Below are 25,168 nucleotides of genomic sequence, written 5' to 3'. Positions count from 1 at the left end.
ACATTAACAACAAACCCCAATATAACCATATTTTGTCAATCAAAAGGGTTTAAGGTTCTACTCAGGAACTTTACACAAATTTCAATATAAAACAAATACTCAAATGCTTTGTTCAGTTAGCAAGAAAACATGCTAAATTTTGAGTTTTAGATTCATAACCTAACTGAATGATTTGTTTTAGGTTTTGCATCACTTTCAATTAAGCTTAACACAATTATCTAGTCTAATTGCAAGTTTTCAATTTCCCCCTTTGGTGGAGACCAAAAAAGAAAACCAAAAGAAACCATTTAAAACAATTTTTCCCTCATCTTCTCGACTATCAAATAGAGGACAAGGCAAATTTACATTGTCCATAGCCTTTAACATGGTCCACATTAGGTAGTCTTTCACAAAAATGCAAAAATTAACCAAACAAAAATACACATAGAGCAATGCATCAAACATCTATAAAATTCCTTGTTTGGATAGTGAGAAAATGTAGGCAAATATTTTTAAAAAAAAAAAATATCATAGTCATGATCCAAATATCTTTCAACCTCCTCTAAAGAACCACCACATGACCCATTTGGTTAAATAAATAAATAATTCCTTCTCTTTCCCTCGCTAATGTTTTTTTTCTCCGGAAGCAAATAGGAAAAACCTAGAAATGGAAGAAAGAAGATACAGGTCAGGATCTTTGTAGCTGAGATCATTGAACATGTGCTTATAGAGGGTTCCGAACTCGTAGATGTTTGGTTCTCTGAGGGAAGGTTTAGGGAGCTTGACGTGCACCCCCGTCCCATAGGATGACACGTTGAATCCTTGCTTCTTGAGGAGGGAGTGAGCCTCCATGCTTCAGTTCTGGTTCGACGAACTCACCATGGCATACCATAACACACCATGGCATAGCCGACGACGAGGGATGGCATGGTGAGAGAGAGAGAGAAAGAAAGAATGAAAAAGAGGAACAAAAAAATAAGGGAGAGAGAGAGAAACAACGTCGATCGGTAGCATCACTGCCGGTGACGATTGATAGTCGCGATATTGTTGAGATGGATGAGGCGCATGGGTATGGAGAGCGAACGGGGAAAGAAACATGAGGGAGGAAAGAAGAAAAAAAAAAAGAAAATGGAGAGTGGCGGTGGCAGAGAAGTGGGAGAGAAAAATGTGATCTCTTAGGGTTCTTTGAAATGAATGGTAGAAATGAGATTAGAAAATAAACACCAACATTAATCTTATCACACCAAAATTTAAATTCTTTTTCTATGAGTCAACTTTATGAGAATCAATTTATGGAATATATTTATAACTTTTATAATTTCAATTTACCATAATTAATTTTCTTCTTTCCTAATGTCTAAATTTGTACGAGTTAACTTAAAAAATAAAATTTTGAAACCTGATATTATGTCGAACAATTGACAGATCAAAATTATAAATATCTTAATTTTCAAGCTTACTCAAATTTATTAATTATTTTAAATCAAATACAATTTAATTACTAATTTAAAAATAATGAAAAATAGTTAAAATAGTTCATGAAAAAAAAGATTATATTAATGCAAACTCAAAAAAAAAAAAAAAATCATTAACATCAATGAATAAAAAAATAGTTTATTAGTATTGATTTTATTTACATCCAATTATTAAAAAAACCATAATGTAGCAAATTTTATTTCACTAAAATTAGTGAATAAAAAATTATTTATAAAAATTTATTTTAGTGCTATTGATATAGACTAAAAAATCATTTAATCAATTTGATAAAAAAAATGAAAATTGATCTTAACATTACTGAAAAAATTTATTAAATAAACATTGACTTCCTTAATCAAAATTGATTGTTGTCACTTCAATTTATAATACTTAGTAAGTAAATTAGATATACAAATATCAAACAAATTATTATCATTATTACTTTTATTTAAGTACCTTGAATACATTGACTTATAAATTATATGTCAAGATTCTATTATATAAGTCATGAAAGAATTCAACAAATTTTATATATGTCATTATTGGTTTAAACAAGTTGTATATGTCATAGTTGTTCATTTAAATAGGCAATATTGACACATATCACCTTAAATCAAGATAATATATGTCAACAATGACCTTTTTTCTTGTAGTGACATGTGGGCAAGGATGGCGAAAATGAATTCCATGTTTAAGAAGAATAGGAAGAAAAGGTCTGTACTCGCTACCCCAGTTGGATTGTAAGGCTTTAATACACAAGCCGAATTGATTTTCCACAAAACACTTTGAAAAGAAAAAAATACATTTAGAGCATTAGATTTAGCTTTCAATGGATAAATTCAGGTAAACCAAGTATAGTCATCGATAAAATAAATATAATAGAGAAAACCAACACTGGACTTGACAGGAGAAGGCCCCCACAAATCAGTGTGAACCAATTGAAGAGGTGCCATGGTTGTAGTAAAAAGAAGAGCATGGTTTTTGCTAAACTAACAAGAATTACAAAAACTTGGAGATAAGTTTTCATTGTGTAAAGAAAAGATACAAGACTTCAAAACAGACTTGAGTACAAACTTGGGGATAAGTTTTCATTTTGCCCAACCTTTGGTGCCAAACCTCAAGTTTATTATATTTAAGAGACTACAAAACTGGACTAAAAGTGTGATTATCAGCAGAGGAAACATGGGCAAAAAAATGAAGTATCCCTTGGAGTGACTGTGGTAGAACTGGAAACAATGGAATAGAGGATTCTGAGGTGGTATCAGACAATAAAGGCCATCTTTAATTGATCATTGGAACAAAACATTCCCTGAGCTCTTGTCTTTCACAAAGCAATGATTTTAGTGAAACTCAACATAAACATTATTATCTATAGTGAACCTAGAAATCCTCAAGAGATTTTTAGTAATTTTTGGGCTGCAAAATATTTATGAGATGCAAGGTTTTGAGAAAAAAAGGTAGGGAAGAATAACCAACATTTTGAATGCACAAACCTTGACCATTGCCCACAGTAACCTTATCATGACCATTATAGTAAGATTTGAAGCTCAAGTTGTCTGGATTATTGGTCACATGGGTTGATGCACCACTATCAAAGTACCAAGAAGGATCCGCTATTGTATTAGGAAGGGCAACCATAACAGTTAATGAATTACTTGGGGGAGATTGAAAAGCCCGATCAAATCTATGGTAACAGTTTATAGCAATGTGTCCTTGTCGACCACAAACTTGGCAAGTTGGGCGCAATCCATTACCTCTACCACAACTACCACGCCCTAGACCAAAATACTGACTGCAATGAAAACTGTTATGACCTCTAGTATGTGCCCTGTCATTCCCATGAGTATTTCTACAACCACGACCATCCTTGGAAGAACCACCTACTGTAAAATTAGCAGAGACATTTTGGAGACAATTTGTGTGCAAGAATTCAGTTGCTTAATACGGGTTTCATGATTCTGCAACAGTGCACACACTTCTGATAGAGTGAAGAGTTCTGGTCGTGTTGCAATAATGACAAATACTGGATCATATTCTACTCTAACACCAGTCTACAAATTCATTATAAGATTTTCATCAGTAAGAGGTGCTCTAGATGCTATTAGATTATCTACAATAGACTTCATTTTGCTAATGTAATCAATCATTGAGAGAGAGCCTTTCTTGGTTGTCTGCATTTCTATTCACAACTGAAGTAATCTTGCCTTCAAAGGTGAGGCAAAAAGATGCTCCAGAGCTGCTCAGACTTGCTAAGAAGTGGTACAACCTACAATCTGACCAACAACACCTTCTGACATTGAAGCAATCATCCACCCAAGGATCAACTGATCTTGTCTTTGCCATTTGATTTACCATTTGATTAAGGCCAAATGAATCACCTGCAACGTTGATAAACTCATTCGGGCAAGGTTTCATTCCTGTAACAAAACCATCAGGACCATGACCTCTAAGAATAGGAAGAATTTGTGACTTCCAAATAAGGTAATTACCTCTTTCCAACTTGATCGACAGAGTGAAGTTGAGATTAATAAAAAAGGAAGACGCCATTGCTGGATTCGTAGTTATGGTTGCAGTTGTAGTGGTGGACATGGTAGGAGTGGTGACGTAAGTCTCATGGAGCTCTGATACCATGATTGAATTAAAAAAAAAAAAAAAAGGATTGAATCAGAGGAGTTTTTGAGAGAGAAAATAGAGGGGCAGAGAAGAACATAATGAAAAAAATATTGCCTAGAATAAACCTCTTATCTTTTTTTACAAATATTTATATATGAGAGTGTACAACCCAATTCTCTGTTACAACTGCATTTGGTGTGGAGTTGGTGAGCTGGTGCTTTACATGTGAGGCTAAGAGAAGCTTCTAGAATTATTCTAGATAATGTTTAATTTACACTTTGAGCTTTCGGGCTTGACATGTGAAATGATTGTCATGCCCTTGGAGCGGGTCACGGGGCATGACATCTTGTTTGCTCATGATTTATATTAGCAAGCTCATATTCAAACAATATATGTGGATGCATCGGCCGATTTGAACTGAGATCACTATTTCTAAAGGTATGGGACCTGAGATCTTTGTCTTCAAAGCGTGTTGCCATGGCTTTAATTTTTCCCCATATGGAAGATGAGGGATTCAAGTTTATTAAGATATCTCTATTTTCATAAAGGAACATGGTGATGCATGTGGTGAGAGCTACGCATGAAGCGACTCCAGCAATGAGGAATAGGCCCCAAAAGCTATTAAGGCCGATGCTGTTCGAAGAAACTGAGCTGGTGAGCTCTGGACAACTGGGTGTTTGCCCAAACCATGCCTTCTCGAATTGTAGCATTTTAGCTCCCTCTGTCACGTTTAAGACTTCCCTTGAAACATCAGCTACAAGGGGTGAACCCTTTGGAAACACCTGAAAAATGATCAAAAATCAGAAACCACTGCATGAAAATCTATACACTTTAAGAGAGAACGCTTACAAATCCAAACCCATCAAACTTGTATGTTGGTCCGACTGCTGTGTATTTGGAGCAATATTTTGCAAGGAAAATCTTCATGTAAGGGATTTCATCAAATGCAGCAGCAATTCCACCTTTTGAACTCTTGTTTGAAAATAATTCATCCAGTTCTTCTGGGGACTCATATTTTACAAGCTTGGACTCATCAAATTTCATCGACTCGATCAAGAATTCACAAACGAAAGAGTCATTTTGGCAACCTACAGGCTCCCCCTTCTTTATGAGCTCATTTATATCAGTGATAGTCGGGTTGAGTTGTTGAACTGTTAACATTGAAGCCAAGCTGGCTGTGTAACTTTGAGTAAGAATCAGCACCACAAAAAACCATATGATCATCACGATCCGAGCCAAGTTGCTGACAATTCTCTCCTCTGTTAACATAATTTAAGAAAGAAAAAGAAAATCCAATCCAGAAAATCAATATAAAGTCAAATATATATAATTTCTGAAACATAAAAATTATTTTGAAATTTACTTGCATATTGTATGGAATGTCCATATATTAATAGAGGTTACAGTCATGGGAAACAAGCAAGCAGGCCATATATACTAGAAGTTAGTTTCGATTGTGTTTGAGATGTGCTCACTATGCTTTGTATTTGAATATTACATAAGTAGATAAATTGCTAGATAAAATTCAAGGAGGTGGAAGAGAAATTACTCTGAGTAAACACCAATGTTGAGAATGAAAACCAGAAGATAGTGCCAACTTGATGTGAACGAGGCCCTCTGAAGTCTTTATTTACTCGATGTTCAAGAACCCAAATCACAAAGCCAGTGAATACGAAGAAACAAAAGCTTGTCACCCAAAGGTCCCAAGTAAGTGGCTTCAAGAAAACCCATGCATTTTTTTTTCTTTTATCTATAGTGGGCACGACCATTGACAACCCAGAATCTGTGTAAGGTAGTGTAAAGTCTACATACAAGGACCTGTTCGCTAGAATAGTAGTATCTCCCACCACAGCATCATACTTCTGTTAACAATAAACAATGGGGCCATTCTGTTATGCACTGCAGGAAAATTTGCTGCAAGTTTGGTTGTTTCCTATGTACTCAAAAGCCAACAACGGGGAACTGCAATAGCTTTTTAGTTTGACAAAATTCATTATAATTGAAGCCAACCAAGAGTTGTCTCTATGTGCTAGGAAGGGTAAAGAGTTCAACTGACCTGGAGATATACTTGATATATCAAATCGTTGTAATCACCGGCTTGTTTGCCATCAGGCCCCTCGAAGGGAATGTACTCATAAGGAACAACATATGGTAATGCTACCATCGCTGCATCGAAGACTGCTATGGAAAATCCAGTGACCTCCGTTGTGTTACTGCTAGGATCTCGCGTCACCTTTACAAATTCACTATAACCTTGGCCGACTGGTACTCCTATTCTCAATTTCTTCTCATTGGTTGGAAGGACCCAACCTTTAGGGACGGAGGGAGATTCTCCTGGCCATACGATTGTTCCTAGATTGGGCTTGGAAGTAGAATCCAACTTTCTTACAGTTCCATTCTCTGGTGTCCAAAATCCTACCCCTCTTTCCCCCTTGCGTATCACATTGACTACCTGAAAAGCTGATGAGTGTAGTTGTCTGTTAACAATTTGAAAATCCCCACTGAGGCCTCTAAATCTAGTATTTAATAGTGACTGGAGGAGTTTTGGACCAATTAGGGAGACTCCTACAGTATCAAGATCGGTTGAATTTCTGGAAATATGAGACTTTTGGAAGCTGAAGTTTGTTGCCCCAAGTTTTTCAACTGCCATGGCTAACCCAGAAGCGGCATCATAAGCCCAGAGTCCAAAAATGTTCAGCTCAAAGCTTTCATTGGTCGGATATTCTTGTTGGATTTCCCTTTTCCATCTGATTTTAAAACTTTCAAGCTCTTTCGATCTTGGAACATGAGGCTTCACCCCCAACACTCCTTGCATTGAATCAATGACAGATGGATCCAAAGTACTCAAGATATCAGTTAACCCATCAGTTAGAATCCATACAAAACCTTCTTCCATCATTCCAATCTCGTTCGCTCTGCCAAAAAGTCGTGGGCCTAGAGGTGTAAACATGTGTACAATGAAAACTCTGGTTGGCATTGTCATCAACTTGTAAAGCTCTTCGAGGATTTGATCATCTGTGGCTAATGGATGAATGACGCTCCTGTAGGAGATACGGGTGTCAATCTCTTGCAAGGCATCAGTAAGATACGGTATAACTCCATTTCCGTACTCGTTGTCCAAGTAAATGAGCACAACTTGTCTCCACCCAAAGGCTTGGACAATTGCCCTTATAGCTGGTACTTGTGCTGAGTCATTCAGTGTGGCTCGGACAAAATATGGACTCCGGATTGAAGAAAGAGAAGGACTAGTTGCAGAAAATGAAATGATGGGCACATGAGCCTTGTCTCCGAGGCCAATCACAAAGTTGGCCTGCATGGAGGATGCTGGTCCTATGATGGCTTGAACTTCCTCATTTTGTAATAAATCTAGAGCTGAATTTCACAATGATTAAAATATAATAATTCGGAAGTTTCATTCAATTTCTACTATATTATCAACAATCAAACAAGGTACAAAAATGGAAAATACATCCCCTTGGTCCGATGGATACTGGAATTTGTTAACAACCTATCAATCTTCTTATTATAACAAATTATCAATCTTTTTTATATACTTCTGCATCACATTATTTCTCAATAACATAGATCATAGGCATCGGTTTTGGAACATGACCACAATATTAGAGTGACTTTTAAAACAAGGAGGAAATCAAATTTATGAAGACTTTTTTCATCTTTGAAGCATCGTGTGGTTAACAAAGAAACATCTTCCGAGGCAAGAAATGTTGCTTAGTTGAAAACACGTGCTACAATTTAACGAGACTTTTTGCCATCTTTGATGGGCATGCTAATCTTGGTTCAACTTCATGACTCTTTTTCCTCAAAAACTTTTCTTATTTAATGTCTTCACTACAATTTTACCATGTTAATTAGGAAGAACTTGAACTTTGATATGAGGTTGGAAATGGTGATATGGCAGAAGAAGGAATATAATTTTGTTTCATCCAATTCGATCTATTAGTTAAACGCTTAACATTTACACCATTTATCAATTTTTCTAATCTCGTATTTCTGTGGCAAGTTGTGATTAAAAATGATAAAAGTTCTGTTAATAATCAATTGCTCATCTAAAAGGGCAATAAAAATATCTAATTGTTTGAAAATAAGAGGGCAAGTTTAAACTTTTGCTTCTATATGTCTCTATAATGCAATTGTTTTCTAAATGTATTCTAAGTTTTATGAAACGAGAGTACCTGCTGCAGCTGCACCCACAACATCTCTTTTGGAATCTCTGATTTCCAGAACCAGCCTAGTCTTGTAGTGCCCATGAGAGGCATAGAAGTCTGAGAGGGCCATGGTGATGCAGCTCAAACCCATCTTACCCAGCCATGTATCCATGTCAAGAACCACTCCCACTTTAACTGGTATTGTTGTGTTCTGTGACATGGCCATCTCTATGAAGAAAATCCATAAAGACAGACAGCAGAGGAGAAATAAAGGGAGTTGGGTAAGGTTGTTTCTCATTCTGAAGTTTTATGGGAGGCTTTGGGATTCATAATGTTTGGGAGAATAATGATATTATTTATAGTATTTAGAACTTGAAAAGTAGGAATCGGCAGCATCCAAGAAAGACCACACCACACAACGTTAGCAGAAAGGACCCGACTAACTGTTGAATACAAAGGAATACTTCTTGAGTACACCGTCAATGCTTGGAACTTTTATGCTCCTTTAGATGGAAGAAAGTCACTCCTATCTGCCGACTATCGTACAATTTCTTTTTATGGTTTATATTTTAAAAAAAATAAATGGAATCATATCTAAATCAAAATAATAATGCTACAATAAGTAATTTTTAATGGATCTTTCAATATATTTTACTTAGTGGACCAAGAATAAAATTTTGAATTAAATAAAAAATAACAAACAAGAGTGAGGATGTAAAATTTTAAAATTTGAGATAGTAAAACTTTTTATACCTCAAAATTTTGAACAATTTTTAAAGTAATTACCTTTTATCTTTTAGAATCCTCTCGGCCATCCATCTCAAGCTCCCTCATAAGCTCTGACAAGTTTCACAATCACTCATAAATAGAATAGTTTAACTCAAAATTTTCAAAGGAATTTGACAAGGTCTCTAAGATCAAATTAACCTTGGTTTTTCTATCAATCTTAGCTACAAGGATCTTTATCTCATTAAAGAGCCTAATCATATATACCATATGATTTTTAATGAGAGTTCCTTTTATCATCCTAATGTTCATGATAGTCTTTAAAGCAACTTTTCTAGTTGACTTACCCTTGTCATCAAAGATCTATTGTAAAATGAAGAGAATATCATAAGTCATGGCATGAGACACATATTGCTGTTCCAACATGTTATCTAAAGACCCGAGTATGATACACCTAGCCTTTTGATCCACCTTATGTCATCTATGATAAGCATCTCTCTCTTCTAGTGAGGATAGTTTATTAGAGGTATTTGGAGCAAAATTTTAAGTTACCACCCATTTTAACTCCTCTTATGTGAGAAAATGTTTAGATTTATTTTTCAATCCATGTAGTTAAGCTTAACCAATTTATTACTGGTAAGCATGAGAGTGATTGGATTATATTACATGATTGTTATAAAGAAGTTAAACATGTATTAATAATTGAGCATTCACAATAAAATAAACCATATGAATTTAGCAAAATGTAGAACTCTTAGGACTATATGTCTTTGGTAAGATATCCTAGTATTATAAGAATCAAGCTTATATTGGATTGGTTATGATATTATTACCGGGCAAAAACCCTCTCAAATTGGTCTTGTCTTATTTAACCCTATGGCAATGTTAGCATACCTTTTATATTTAGCCCTTAGACTATGCAAGTAGGATCATGGTAGTTGATTCAACCACTTTATATCCAAGTTAAGTGTATAATCATTATTCTTAATATCAATGTTACCAAGTGAAGAACCTCATCTTTTTAATTACAAATTCATTAATTTGAGGAATACCATATATAAATTAAAGAGTTATTAATGAAACTTAACCTAAAAACATTTTAATATTTTCTTAGCAATCAAACACTATTAAAAATCCTACTTATTATTCAATTAGCAATTTTTAATTGATTTTAAAATATCCAAAATCTTAATTATTATTCAATGACTAATTTCTTAGTTAATTTTTAAATATTTTATCTTAATTATGTAAAATAAAACGAAACATAATAATTATTTTTATAAATATTTTTAATGTGTAAAAAGAAATAGAATTAATTAATGCTTAATAGTATGCAAACATTAATAAGAACATGCAACTCAACATTTAATAGTATTTACACATTAATAAAAAATAAATTGTCTAAATGCTCGATAATGTTAAGCTTTATTTTGACATAAATCAAATTCAAACAAATATATATATATATATATAAAAGAAACTTTGAAAATTGCAACTTTCATCTTCATTCAAATTTAATTGGAGTTCAAATTTATTCCGATATATTTCACATAAAAAAGAAACTCTAATTCTTGTCAAATATTAAAGGGAAATCATTTTCTTCTTTTCATTTTTCCCAAAACGATTCTAAAACTCTAAATATTTCAACTACTTCATGATTTATAAATTTAGATTAACCATGTAAAGTTGCAACTTTGAAAAGTTCTTATTGGGGATGTTCCGAGTCCATAACGATTGCACCAAATATCCATATAACTTGCATGTCCTAGAAGCAAAAGCAGCCATATAATATCATATTTAGCGTGGTCCGTAGGAGTGGAAAGTGTATAACTGGTCATGATTTCTCATGTTGAATTTAGTTACCTTGACAAAATCAAAGTATGTTTTGTGGGACTCACATCATGCTACAAACCATATAGAAGATGATGCTCCTTTCACAACAAATTTCTGAAGAAAGTCGTAGTCAATCCCATCAAACCAAACCTAACAGGCGATTAAACAATAGTCTTGTCATTTTAATTAAGCCTTTGCAAGAAAGTATATATTCCACCCACTTGCCAAGCAAATTATAAGTAAATAATGCCGATTTTTTTTCTTGTAAACATATTTGAAGTAGATCAATTAACTTTTTAGCAATAAATAATACATTAAAATTAGTAGACTTTTTTTTAAAAAGTAACAATAATTTTTAAATTGTAAATTTTCTTTTAACATTATATTTTAAGTGTGTCTGATTATTCACAAATATATATATAACACTATAGTTTATAATTTTAGTTTATCAATTTTCTTTTCTCTTTCATTTTATTTAATTGCAGTGAAAAGTCAGCACTTAAAAGAGAGTTGAAACTTTATTGTAGACGCTGAGACTCTAAGTTTTGCATTTTTTTTCCCTTGTACCATTGACTTCAAAAGAATACAGTATGATATGATGAAGTATTAGCTATTGTTTCCTTGATAATTAAGAGACAAAGAGTAGCTTACAACGAAAAATCATAGGTATCCTTCATGGAAACTCATGTCATAGCTTCCTTGTCGCGTCAAAAATTGACTTTTTCTTCAATCTCCATAACTAGTGGAGGTGCTTAGCTGTTGTATAATATAGGGTTGAATCTCTATGAATCTCTATCTCCAGCTTCTGGCATGAGAACCACGTATTAGCTGGTAGGAAATTTCAACATTTTTGTACCAAATGTACAACCATGAAAGCAAATATTTCCCTGCATTTCCTGCATTTCAGGCAGAGCCAGTCAAAACTCAAAACTCAAAAGCCCAGTGTAAACATATCAACTTGGAATATTAATATTTCTACATAACACAAGTTGACGTCTATATATAAGCATGGAATTGGGGGTTCATTATCTTTGAATTCATGTAATATTGTATTGGATAGTCCAGATGATGAAGCATACGTTCTATGAAACTCATGAACTTTCGATAAAATATCGTGGTTGAGATCCAAGTGTTGAACTTGAGTTTCATTCAGAGAAAAGAAACTGGAAATAATATTCACTTGGCTTGGTCTTGGTAGGGCATTGATCGTATATCGTATGTTAGATTAATTAATTATACTTAAGAGAAAGAGAGAGAGAGAGAGAGAGAGTATGAGAAAAGGAATATGGGTATTTTCTTTTTCTTTGTTTGTTAATGCAAGGAGACTGACTGGAGGTATATATCCTGGACTCCTATAAAAGAGCTGTGACATCCAAACCTACATATCCAAGGTACTGTTTGGACTGGGCATACAATAATAGTAGTAAGGGATACAAACTGAGCTGGGGATCGAATAAGTGCGACATAACTAGTGTTAGTAGAGGATAGAGAAAAGATGTGAAGCATAGTTAACTGCATAGGCAGAATAGCTAGTTTTTCGTTGGACCGATCTAATCTTCTCCATCACAATCACAACAACCTCACTAAAGCAATTATCAATATTAGAGAGTACAATTCAAGCTACAAAGATCTTCCATAAGTATGTTTTTTGGATTATAGTTTTAATTTTTTATCTTATATTGGTATCATAGCTAGATCAAGCTTGTTTTTGTCTCTATTTGTATTTATTTGTTTGAAATAAATAAATATTTGTGTCCATTAATTGAAGAGTTTTTATTTTTGTTTATAATAATAATAAAAAGGTTATCCAAAAGCGTAGGTTCAATCTAAAAGTATAGGCCTAAGTAGGCAAACACAAAAATAGACTGCCTAGAAGCACATGTTCAATCCAAAAGTGTAGGCTTAAGCATGCAAATACAAAAATGGGTTATCCAAGAGTGCATGTCCAATCCAAAAGTGCGTGCTCAAACATGCAAACACAAAAAAATGGATTGCCCAAAAGCACAAGTTTAATCCAAAAATATAGGCCTAAACATGCTACTACAAAGTGCACTTCAGCTCAAGTTGCTACACTATTCATTAAAAGAATTTTGGTAATAAGGTTATTGAATTTATGGATTACTTTTTTTTTTTTTTTTAATGTATACAATGTTTATTTGCATATGAATTGTTTATGTAAGTTTTTTTTTTTTGTCCAATACCATTTAAATTGAACTTATATATAGGCTAATTAACTTAATAAAAACACCCAAGAGGGGGGAGAATTGGGTTTTAAAAACTTTTTGGACAATTATTCTCAAGCAATAACAAAAAAAAATAATAAAAATAAAGAGATAAGACATAGAGAGGTTGCAAACACTGATTTTATAGTGGCTCGGTCAATTTTGCCTATGTCACTTGATTCGTCCCTAGCAGCGGTAGTGGCAACGACACCATTTGATTCGAGGTTCGATCCCCGGCAACGGCGCCATTTGATTCATGCCCAATTGGTGTCTCAGCTGATTCGTGTCCAACTGGTGCTCCTTGATTGAGGGAGTAATCAACAAAATTTATAACCTATTACACCATATACTAGGGTAGCAAAGACAAAGCTACTATAGCATAGCGGCTCTAAGATCGTTCACTGGGATGGGTTTTCACTTTGCAAATGATATTAATTCAAAGCTGAATTGGATTCTTTTCATTTCAAGGTTAACTTTAAAAGAAAACATAAAGATGTTTGAATGAAAAAGGTTTAGATTTAAACTAACCAAAAATAGTAATTGATTTTACTTACAAAGAAAAATGTTTCTTGGAGTTTCAGATCACTAGGCTCAGATTCCTCATACAAAAAAGAGAGTTCCGGTCACTTGTTTCTTTTCCTCGCATTAGAGAATTAACATATAGTTAATTCTCTAACCGGTGTTGTACAAATGCTTCCCATTAATGGGTTCAAACACTAAATCCCTCTCACTGATGCACCTTGCAATGGCTCATACCTCTCACCTAGCACTTGCCATTCAAGGTGATCTTTAACCTTGGATTACCCGTCAAAAGCTCGCAAGAGATAACTAATGGATGTCTCCTTAGAGTCCAAAAGCTTACCAAGTGTTGGCAATTCTAGAAAATCCTACCTTCAAACCACCTACTAAAGGCTCGCAAGGGGTAAACTAGTGCATCTCCATGGACGGAGATCACTTGCCTTACCAAGTGTTGGCCCAGGTGATTTAAAGGCGTTTTAAGTTAACTAAAAAGATAAAAACCATTAATGGGTTACACTTTCTCTTCATTAAAAACTAAAACAACAAAACTTCCAAATTATGCATGTGGAAACTTACTCGGCTTTCCTCACTCCAAGAGACAAAAAGCTTAGCCTTTCATCCTCTGAGGAAAAATCCTCAAAGTTTGGTTGGCTAGAAATAAAAAGAAATGAAAAATGAAAGAGAAGGAAAAAACAGAGCAAGGCTCTGTATATTCTATATATTGATCGATTTGGATTACATCATATTACATCCCCTGATTACAGTGGATGCAAGGGAGTTTATATAGGAAGGTAATTTACCCTTCCTTGGATACTTCTTAGCTAAGGAATTACATGAGTGGTTGAATACAAGGAGAAAATGGAAATTTAGACACAACAATCTGAAGAAAAATATCTTAAAGTGTCGGTCACAAATATCGGGAAGCACTAAGGACCATTTCGCAGACTAAGGACCATTTCGCAGGTGAAAATGAGGTATGCGAGATTTCGCAGACATCCACAAAGGGCTGCGAAATTACTTCGCAGCAAAAGGCTGATTCCGCACCGCTGCGAAGTTGGCTTTCATCTTGTGGTGTTTGGCTTCCATCGCGGCGTGAAACTTCAAGGGAAATCCAAAGCACTGTGCAAAAAGGCTGCGAAATCATTCCGCAACAAAAGGGTGATTTCGCAACACTTTGCTGAATCCTTCCTTCAGCTTGGAGCAGTCATCTTCCAAAGGCTGTAACTTCCTCATTTCAGCTCCAAATCGTACACGGTTTGAAGCGTTGGATTCTTGACTTCCTGAGCTTTGAAATGGTATATAGCATGTAGAAAATGGACTTCGGGAAGTGCTCCAAAAGTGCGAAAGAAGACTACAGCTGCTGTCCTCTGTTTTCTTCACTCTGTTTTTCCTCTCTCCTTGCTTCTCTCCTTGCATACTTTGAACGACTTTGGCAAAGGGCTAGGGAGCTCCAAAGCTTGGTTCTTCATGAATTTGAGCTCTTCATTGCTTTTCCATGGATTCCAAATAACTCTCCTCAATCTTAGATTGTTTTGGTGATCAAATTACTAACAAAAACACCAAAACTTACACAATTTGATTAGAAATGATTGCAAGGGTCCTTAACATGTTAATTGAGTTAAAAGGAAATAACTACTACTCAAAAGTGTTTAAAAGGATTAATTACAAACTATCAAATAGCACTTTTTGAGTAGTAATCATCACTCTCCTCAAGTTCTTCCTAAATGAGGATTCCACTAATTTGAAGCTTCAACTTAGCTCCCAAGTTTTTACAATTGGATTCTTTGGCTCCAATGGGCACTATAAGCAATCATTCAAGTCTTATCCTCAAACTTGAAGCTTAAAACTCAACCTTACTTCAATAAATGAGAGTTTAAGATCACTCAATCCTAGCACAATTAATGAGGAAATAAAAGGCAATTAGGATGAACAACAAGGGTGCACTAGATGGGTTTGCAAGTGAGAGATTTAATGCATCAAGAAAGAAAGAAAGAAAGCATTGAATGTGAGAAACTAGTAGGTAAGAAGTTTAATGCAAGTGTTCTCTATGCAATAAAAGAATGAGAGCTCTCAATTTATAAGTTTTCAACCTTGGACACCAAAAAGTGCTCCAACAAGCCTTTCCCGATCGAGCTTCGATTGATCGATTAACTAGTCGTTGGATATTAAATGTTTGGCAGGTGACCATTAGGGGCTTGACTAGACCTCGGTTGGGAAAATGTTTTTCTTGATCAACAAAGAAACCCTTCTAGAAGAGAGAGAAGATTTGTTGTGCTTGTTGACTAAGCCTTGACCATAAAAGGGTAATTGGTCAATCGGTTTCCTAATCAATTGAGTCGTTGAGATAGCTCTTGATTGATTGACCATTTTTTTTTTCTCGAAAACCTATCTTTTTCAATTTCAATTCTTTCTAACACTTAGACAACAACTTTAAACACTTTTATAAAAACTAGTTGAGAGGTTTTTGCCTATGGTTTTGAATTAAAACTCAAGTTTATAAAAATTTTACTTTTAAAGCTTAAAACCCAATATGAAAACAATGCATGGATAAATTTAAACCCCTAACTGCACCCAAGTGAACATCTTACATAGGATTTCTAAGCTTGAATGACCTTCATGCACACTCAGTCTTGCTCTTCATTGATCCCTTGATGATTATATTGATTTTCTATTTGATTTTTTTTTTCATAATTATTACCTAAAACTTATCTTAATTTTAACTCATTAGCAAACTAACTATGATTTGTTATTATTAAAATGAGATTAGAAAAACCATTAGGCTAATAGTGTTTTTTAAGGAATATTGGTATCTTTTTAAAAAATTAAAATTTTAAATTAGTTATAATGATCTAGTTCACATTTAATGAGAGTTATGAGCATTACAAAATTTTCGATCTCATTATGTTAACAAGAATATCATAGACTAAGTTGAAATTGATAAATGTATGCTAATGTGTCCTACATAATAAATATAGTGAAAAGGTTACTAAAAACGTTGTTAATTTGATAAAAGGAAAAAAATTAGATGATAATAATTATGATATGTGGCATAGAAAAATCCAATACCTGTTAAATGAACAAGAGGTCTTAGAGACCTTAATATCATGGTTCAACTTGAAGAAAGGAATCTAGCCCACTGCTACTATGATATGGAAGCTTATTATTATTAGGTTAAAAGAGACCTTTGTGCATGTTTCACTGTGTTTCGTAGCATGCATAATGACTTAAAATGGGAGTTTGAGAATTGCCCCATTCCCTAAGACATGTAGAATAAGCTGAAGATTGGTTATTATTTAACATTTATAACTAGGTTGTGAGTGCTCACTTTGAAATCTGAGCAATATATTATGGACCCTAAACACACCATGGCTGAACATTTGAGGGAAATTTTAGCTATAATTTGTGACTTAAATGTAGTCGATAATAACCTGACTAACAAGTAGCAAGTCATAGTTGTTATATGCTCTTTGCTTGAATCATAAGGAAAACTAGTGCTCACAGACAAAGAGAATATTAAAACTTTTACTGATATTTCTCACCACATTGAATTGAAAATGGAGCATTTAGGGGTGCAACACACCACAATTGCCACTCATGTGGGGCAACAATAGGCTAATAAGTTTAAGCATAAGGGATAAGGAACACATGGTGGTACAGTAGGAAATCTAGGGCCAACAAAAGGAAAAAAAAAAAAAAAAAAACTAGAGAAGTAAGTGAGCTGCAGACAAGGATATGGCCAAAATGAAATGCTACAACTATGGAAAGTTAGGCTACTTTGCTCATGAGTGCACTAAGCCAAAGAAGGTATACCCAAATCTTAATAGTCTCTTTTCATATGCTTGTACACATGAATTAATTTTTCATTCTCTTCTTGGGATTCAAAGAATAAATCATATAACAGGGGATCAAATGGGATTCAAAGATTACAAAAGGATACTTATTGGAAGACACTATGTTACTCTAGGTAACGAATCAAGGGTAGATGTTTTAGGGGTTGGAACATACCAACTCAAACGAGGCATACATTACTTCTTCATGATGTGTTATATACACTTAGTGTCCATTATAATATACTTTCAGTAATAACACTACTTGAATTAGGTTTTAAATTTCATTTTATTAGGATAAAAGTTGAATTCTATTTAAATAATAACACTACAAGGGATCAAGTGGGATTCAAAGATTAAAAAAGGATACCTATTGGAAGACACTATGTTACTCTAGGTAACGAATCAAGGGTAGATGTTTTAGGGGTTGGAACATACCAACTCAAACGAGGCATACATTACTTCTTCATGATGTGTTATATACACTTAGTGTCCATTATAATATACTTTCAGTAATAACACTACTTGAATTAGGTTTTAAATTTCATTTTATTAGGATAAAAGTTGATTTCTATTTAAATAAGGCCCTATATGAACAAGATTTTTTTATCTAATGGTATATTCATGTTGAATTTAGATTCTTCATCTTCTTATGCAGCTTGTGGTAATACAGTTGATTCTTTGAATTGACATTCTATATTAGAACACATAAGTAAAAAAAGAATGATTAGACTAGGTAGAGTCTTGTCAAGCAAGAATAGCCTATAAGAAGCCTTTTGGAAAGGCACCTAGGGCCTCTTACCCTTTAGAGTTAGTCTATTAAGATATCTATGGACCTATGAATGTAAAGGTACACCATGACTCCTCTTATTTTCTCACATTCATTAATGCTTCATCACTTTGAAGCATTGAATTGTTTCAAGTGTTTTTTGGTAGAGGTTGAGAATCATAATTTAAATATTCTTCAAACTGACAAAGGTCAGTAATACGTGTCATATCAGTTTCAGAAACTATGTGAAGACAAAGGGATATGTAGATTGTTAACAATTCTTAACACTTCACAACAAAATAGTATAGCGGAAAGAAGAAATCATTCTTTACTAGATATGGTTAAGTCAATGTTGGTGTAGACCTTCAATTTTATCCATTTAGCACATGTCTTTAAGTTCACTTCCAGTGCTCCATAGTAGGTCTTTGGTGGCCTATTGCTACTCATACTACTTACCTTTTTTTGAGCCACCTCAGAGACTTTAGTTGAAGGATTTATCTGACCCCTCATTGTACCTTTGGTAACCCTAATTTAGACTTAGACACCACCTTAGGCCCACTTAGACACTTAGGCACACTTGGCCCATTAGGCACCACTTTAGGCCCATCTAGGACACTTAGGCCCACTTAGGAACTTTTAGACTCACTTCTTATATGACTTACATTATTGCATGACCTACATGACTTATGTGGCTTGCATGACTTTCTTTATTATTTTGATTTGATTTGATTTGATTTGATTTTGATTTTATTTTATTTTATTATGAGTTTTCTAAATCATATTTCTTGGCTTATTAGGCATGAGAAAACATGCTGCCATCTACTTGGAAGGAAGATCACCAGAATTTTGGAGAAATGAAAGTGGCAAATTTTTTTTGGTAGGAGAAAGGAAAGTTTCCTTTTGGAAAAATGGAGATAGAATAAAAGAAAAGATTGGAGGGAAGAAAAGGGGGAAGGTTTTTGAAAAGGAGTACAGATAGCATGCATAGAGAAAAGAGGGAATTGGCAGCACACATTGAGAACGGTGGGGAGAGAGGAAGAACAGGAGATAGGTGGGCAGATTCCAGTCTTAGAGAAGATTTCCTAGTCTAAGAAAGGGGCAGTAGCCCAAAGCCAAGCAATTGGAGGGGAGATCGTGCAGGTATGCTTCCAAATATTTACTATATTGTCATTTAATTTCGATTTCACCTCATTCCTTGGCTGTCTCTAAAGATTTATTTTTGTTACTTGATGTGGACGCTTGTGGTCACTTGGTTGTTATGATGAATCAGAGTTCTTTTTCTTTGCATATTTTGTTTTGATTTTATGACTACTCCCTTCAATTGATGAGTGGCTCGTTCTTGAATTGGATGATTTTAAAATCAAGCCATTGCTCTCAGCTATTGAAGCCTATTTTTAAGCCCATTGACGAAGTTATGGAATGTGGCTTTGTTTGATGATTTACACTATGCCTATCTTTTCTCTGTTTTTTCGTTTCTTTCTTTCTATTTGCATATTTTCCTATTTCTCTGGCACCCCTTCCTTACTACACGACAATTTGCATATCTACTGGGTATTCTCCTAAGTCAGTGTGCTCCGCTGTGTGATCTGGGTTTCATGTAAGGGTGATGTTGCTGATGTAATCCTCTTGGATTATTGAGCTTTTTGGTCGTTGAATTATTTAAATGGTGTTCATGTAATAGCTGAAAGGCACATACCAGACTTCGAAGGAAATTGAGATCGCTGAGAGAAGGAATGGGAAGTTGAATACCATCGTGATTTTCTGTAGATTGGGAGGCATCTTAGACTAATTTAGAATAATGAAGTGGAGAACAATCGTGAGGTGATTACTACTCAAAAAGGGCTATTTGATAGCTTGTAATTAACTCTTTTAAACACTTTTGAGTAGTAATTATTGCCTTTTAACCCAATTAACATATTAAGGACCTTTGCAATCACTTCTAATCACTTTGTGTAAGTTTTGGTGTTTTTGTTAGTAATTTGATCACCAAGGCAATCCAAGATGGAGGAGAGTTATTTGGAATCCATGGCAAAGCAATGGAAAGCTCAGAAACATGAAGAATCAGAGCTTTGAAGCCTTAAAGTCCTTTGCCATAACCAATCCGGAATGCAAGGAGGAGAAGTAAAGAGAGAATCTACCTTGAAGCATCCTTGATGACAGTAATTTCAGCCACTTTTGGAGTACTTCCTAAAGTCCAATTTATGCATGCTTTATGTCGTTTCGAAGATCGGGAAGTCAACAATCCAATGCTTCAAACGGTTCGCAAATCAGAGTTGAAATGAAGAAGTTAGAGCCAATGGAAGCAGATCACTCCAAGCTGAAGGCCAATTTCGCAGGGCTGCGAAATCAGCCTTTGGCTGCGAAATTTCGCAGCCATTTTGTGCGCCTGCGAAATTCTCCTGAGTGCTTCCAGATATTTGCGACCAACGTTTTTTGATATTTTTCTTCAGATATTTGTTGTCTAAATCCCAATTCTCTCCTTGTAATCCACCAATTAGATGATTCCTTAGTTGTTAAGCAAGAATACAGGGGTAAACAACCTGTTATATATTGTTTTGTAATTTTCATTTTATGACGTCGGGGAACTTTCCCCAGGAGACGAACTTATGTAAATTTTACACTTAGCTAAATACAGAGTATCTTTTGCTTTCTTTTTCTCTCTTCTATTTTCTATTTTCTTAGTAGCCAAACATCCTTGGAGGATGAAATCCCCAAGGATGAGAGGCTAAAACCTTTTAGTTTCTTGAAGTAATGGATGCCATGTGAAGCTCCCGTGTCAAGATGGAGATTTCCAAGCCATGAATGTAAGTAGCTGAGCGTCATAAATGTTTTCATTCAAAGTAAAGCTTTTAATCCCTCTGACTTGCTTTGAATGGCCAATACTTGATAATCTTTTGGTCTCAGTGGATTCTTATTGTTAGATCCACTGACGTTCATTAGTTATCTCCTACGAGCCATTGTATTGCAAGTCGAGGAGATGACCTATATCATTAAAAGGGCATTTATGAGGTTCAGCTACCCTTTTGTAAGTTTTCAAGGACTAAAACTCAGTTGTTAAACTCATACCGGTTCGGGAAGTAAGCATCACCTTAGTTGCTTCCCCAACTCGAGGTGAAAAGTTCCAAAATCTCCATTTTTACACAGTGAGTTAAGCATGGCTATCCAAAGCTTTGAGAAACTTCTTTTTCCATCTTTTAACCTATTTTCATGTTAGTTTAGTTTACAACACCTTCATCTTTTTATGTTTTCATCTTAACCTAATCTTTATTAAGAAAAGTTCACTCCATCCTCCGAACTTCATCAGTTAAAGTAAAAACCCTTCCCAGTGTTCGATCCTAGAGCCACTATGCTATAGTAGCTTTGCTACTTTAGTGTAAGGACGTTAGGTATAAATTTTGTTGATACCCTATTCCTTCAGCGCACACACCCTGAAGCCGCACCCCTGTTGGACACATTTCGAAGTACTTCCTGAAGTCCATTTCATTCATACCATATCTCGTTTCAAAGCTTGGGAAGTCAGGATTCCATAACTTCAAACGGTGCTCAATTTGGAGTTGAAACAAAGAAGTTATGGTCGTTTGAAGACTGTGCAAACAATGAGCTGAAATGTCGCATCCGCACCCCATTGGACACATTTTTGAAGCACTTCCTGGAGCTCAAATTTTTCATACTATATCTTGTTTTAAAGCTTAGGAAGTCAGGAGTCCAGTGCTTCAAACGGTATGCGATTTGGATTTGAAACGAAGAAGTTATGGCCGTTTGAAGACGAACGCGCAAAGCACCAACGGAAATTTCGCAGCCATAGCCTCATTTCGCAGGGTGTTTCGCAGCTGCGAAACACCCCTTTGGCACACGAGTGCCATTTCGCAGCCGCCCAACCCCATTTCGCAGCTGCGAAATGGGCTGCGAAAATGGCACCCGGCTGCGAAAATCCCATTTGGCTGCGAAATGTTTTCGCAGCCCCATAGCTACCCCCTGCCAAATCCTCCATGTGCTGCGAAAATGGCCTTTTGCTACCAAATGATTTTCAAACTTCCAAATGGCTATGAAATAATCTCCAAGCTTCCAAATGGCTATGAAATGATTTTCAAGCTTCAAAATGGGCTGCGAAAATGTTTCTATTTTTTCCATGGGCTGCGAAAATGTTTTTCTTTTTTTCCCTTTGGCTGCAAGATGATCTCCAAGATACAAAATGACCTCCAGGCTATAAAAATGACTTGCAAAATGAAGAGAGGTTTGCGAAAACACTTTGCAAAGCCAAGGGAAGTTGTGAAAATGCAAAGAGAGCCCCGCAACCATGCATCTAAAGAGGAGAGCCCTTTCACTGAGATCACACACAAAGCCTCTCACTCTATTTCTGACCTCCTTAAACCATCAGAGCCCATAGCTTCAGCTGAGGAGACTATGCTACCCAAGGAGACTACCAGAATAGAGGCCAAAGTCCTGATCCAACCCATTCAAGAGGCCACCACTGACGCATCAGCTCCACATGACCCTACCACTACTTGATCATCTTTTTATTTTTTGTATTTACATATTATATTAGTGTAAATAATTTCATATTTTGATGTCTTATATTCTGGGATTGGATGTATTACTGATGATACATCATATATAGACATCATTTTTGTTTAAACTTAGCATTTTTCTATTTCCTCTACTCACTAACTCTTATGTTTTCTTTGAAACATGTGGTTTCTCCTATACGACTCAAACTCCATGTCACTCAGGAGGTATCACTTCCCCCCTATTTTTCAATCGCTTTTGTCACATTGAGGACAATGTTCAGCTTGGTTGGGGGGAGAGTTGAGGAAGTAAGTATTGTTAATAATGATAAGTTATTTTGGTAATTTAGTTGCTTTTCGCTTAATTTTTAAATTTTTTTAGTTTTTTTTTCTCTACTCTCCATGGTTATTAAGGAAAAATTCTCAATAAATGAAAAGGGAGAAATTGAATTTTTGTCTTTTTACTTGACTTAGAGTTTGTATTATGTTTATTAAAGTTGATGAATTGTTGAAGTTTCTATTGAATTCAAGCTTATGTCTTCCACTTTAAGCTATTCACACACTGTGCACAATAGGTTCCGATTATAAGATGAAAAACTATTTCCCTCTTGACTTAGGAAAATTTTAGACTTGGTACCTTTGACCTTATTTAATAGTGTTGAGACACCTTGTAAAAGGCTAATGAGTCTTTGGAAAAAAGAAAAAAAAAAAAAAAAAAAAAAAAAAAAATGTTTGCTTGCCTTGAAACCCGAGCAAGGTCTAAGGGGTATATGGTGCAAATCTTTAAAACCTGGTGCCCTAAGCCTTAATTGGTTGGGAGTCACCGACCTCAATGCTCGTTACAAGGGTGAATAGGTGGAGTTTAACATACTGTAGGTGCTTGGGTATTAAAAATATATTCTCAAAAGTCCGGGGTAAAATCCGAGGAGTTAGTGGTTGAAAGATCCTTAAAGCTTGATGCCCTAAACCTTAATTGGTTGGGAGTCATCGATGGACCCCCGTTACATGGACAATTTAAAAAATAATACCTTTAAGCCTTGTACTCCTACAATGAAAAAATTGTGAAAAAAGAGGTGCGTTCTTAACCTATTGGAGGTTGATCAGTTTGCTAAGCTTTGAAAAATAACTAGGTTGGGGGGAGAGATTAGTTCAACATACTATATTCGGAAACTAATAAGTAACACTTAGATTTTTGTGGAAGAGTAAGGTTTGACCCTTTGGGAGTGGAAACTCTTTCAAAAGCTTAAATTTGCATAATGCCTTCTCTTTATGAATTGTGATTAGACAAGTTATTTGATAACTCTTGTTGAAGTTTGAGTTTTATTTCTTTAATGTTCCATGTGAGAGTTAGATCATCATGCCACTTGAGAATTGTTTTTTGATCAGCATGATGTTGTAAATTATAGTAATGTTTATTTTTATTTTTCTCTCCTTCATTGCTAAGGGACTAGCAATATGTCGGTTGGGGGGAGTGATTACTACTCAAAAAGGGCTATTTGATAGCTTGTAATTAACTCTTTTAAACACTTTTGAGTAGTAATTATTGCCTTTTAACCCAATTAACATATTAAGGACCTTTGCAATCACTTCTAATCACTTTGTGTAAGTTTTGGTGTTTTTGTTAGTAATTTGATCACCAAGGCAATCCAAGATGGAGGAGAGTTATTTGGAATCCATGGCAAAGCAATGGAAAGCTCAGAAACATGAAGAATCAGAGCTTTGAAGCCTTAAAGTCCTTTGCCATAACCAATCCGGAATGCAAGGAGGAGAAGTAAAGAGAGAATCTACCTTGAAGCATCCTTGATGACAGTAATTTCAGCCACTTTTGGAGTACTTCCTAAAGTCCAATTTATGCATGCTTTATGTCGTTTCGAAGATCGGGAAGTCAACAATCCAATGCTTCAAACGGTTCGCAAATCAGAGTTGAAATGAAGAAGTTAGAGCCAATGGAAGCAGATCACTCCAAGCTGAAGGCCAATTTCGCAGGGCTGCGAAATCAGCCTTTGGCTGCGAAATTTCGCAGCCATTTTGTGCGCCTGCGAAATTCTCCTGAGTGCTTCCAGATATTTGCGACCAACGTTTTTTGATATTTTTCTTCAGATATTTGTTGTCTAAATCCCAATTCTCTCCTTGTAATCCACCAATTAGATGATTCCTTAGTTGTTAAGCAAGAATACAGGGGTAAACAACCTGTTATATATTGTTTTGTAATTTTCATTTTATGACGTCGGGGAACTTTCCCCAGGAGACGAACTTATGTAAATTTTACACTTAGCTAAATACAGAGTATCTTTTGCTTTCTTTTTCTCTCTTCTATTTTCTATTTTCTTAGTAGCCAAACATCCTTGGAGGATGAAATCCCCAAGGATGAGAGGCTAAAACCTTTTAGTTTCTTGAAGTAATGGATGCCATGTGAAGCTCCCGTGTCAAGATGGAGATTTCCAAGCCATGAATGTAAGTAGCTGAGCGTCATAAATGTTTTCATTCAAAGTAAAGCTTTTAATCCCTCTGACTTGCTTTGAATGGCCAATAC

General features: G+C 35.1%; 2 protein-coding genes across 2 annotated transcripts; both read right to left on the bottom strand.

Moving 5' to 3' along the window:
* Window positions 1–3,327: 3,327 nt before the first annotated feature.
* On the bottom strand, window positions 3,328–4,171 carry LOC109122492 (uncharacterized). The gene is made up of 2 exons (XM_019219361.2): window positions 3,945–4,171; window positions 3,328–3,872 (listed from the first exon to the last, which is right to left on the bottom strand). The coding sequence occupies exons 1-2, from the start codon at window positions 4,084–4,086 to the stop codon at window positions 3,595–3,597; spliced, it is 420 nt and encodes a 139-aa protein (XP_019074906.1). The 5' UTR covers window positions 4,087–4,171; the 3' UTR covers window positions 3,328–3,594.
* A 226-nt stretch (window positions 4,172–4,397) lies between these two features.
* Window positions 4,398–8,472, bottom strand: LOC100260624 (glutamate receptor 2.8-like). Its single transcript, XM_019219290.2, has 5 exons — window positions 8,262–8,472; window positions 6,125–7,440; window positions 5,618–5,930; window positions 4,918–5,327; window positions 4,398–4,850 (listed from the first exon to the last, which is right to left on the bottom strand). Exons 1-5 carry the CDS (start codon window positions 8,458–8,460, stop codon window positions 4,398–4,400), a joined length of 2,691 nt encoding a protein of 896 aa, XP_019074835.1. The 5' UTR covers window positions 8,461–8,472.
* Window positions 8,473–25,168: the final 16,696 nt, after the last annotated feature.

Source organism: Vitis vinifera, chromosome 4, assembly GCF_030704535.1.
Source record: "Vitis vinifera cultivar Pinot Noir 40024 chromosome 4, ASM3070453v1".
In the NCBI taxonomy this organism is placed as follows: Eukaryota; Viridiplantae; Streptophyta; class Magnoliopsida; order Vitales; family Vitaceae; genus Vitis; species Vitis vinifera.
Note: the sequence above shows the minus strand (reverse complement) of the source record. Positions and strands in the feature narration are given on the sequence as shown.

Excerpts from the sequence above, each read along its gene's own strand:
- LOC109122492 (XM_019219361.2), bottom strand. The coding sequence starts at position 4,086 with ATGGTATCAGAGCTCCATGAGACTTACGTCACCACTCCTACCATGTCC. Across the intron at positions 3,873-3,944 it reads GTCGATCAAGTTGGAAAGAG|GAATGAAACCTTGCCCGAAT; the intron begins GTAATTACCTTA and ends GTTTTGTTACAG.
- LOC100260624 (XM_019219290.2), bottom strand. The coding sequence starts at position 8,460 with ATGGCCATGTCACAGAACACAACAATACCAGTTAAAGTGGGAGTGGTT. Across the intron at positions 5,931-6,124 it reads TATATCAAGTATATCTCCAG|AAGTATGATGCTGTGGTGGG; the intron begins GTCAGTTGAACT and ends TATTGTTAACAG. Across the intron at positions 5,328-5,617 it reads AACATTGGTGTTTACTCAGA|AGGAGAGAATTGTCAGCAAC; the intron begins GTAATTTCTCTT and ends TTATGTTAACAG.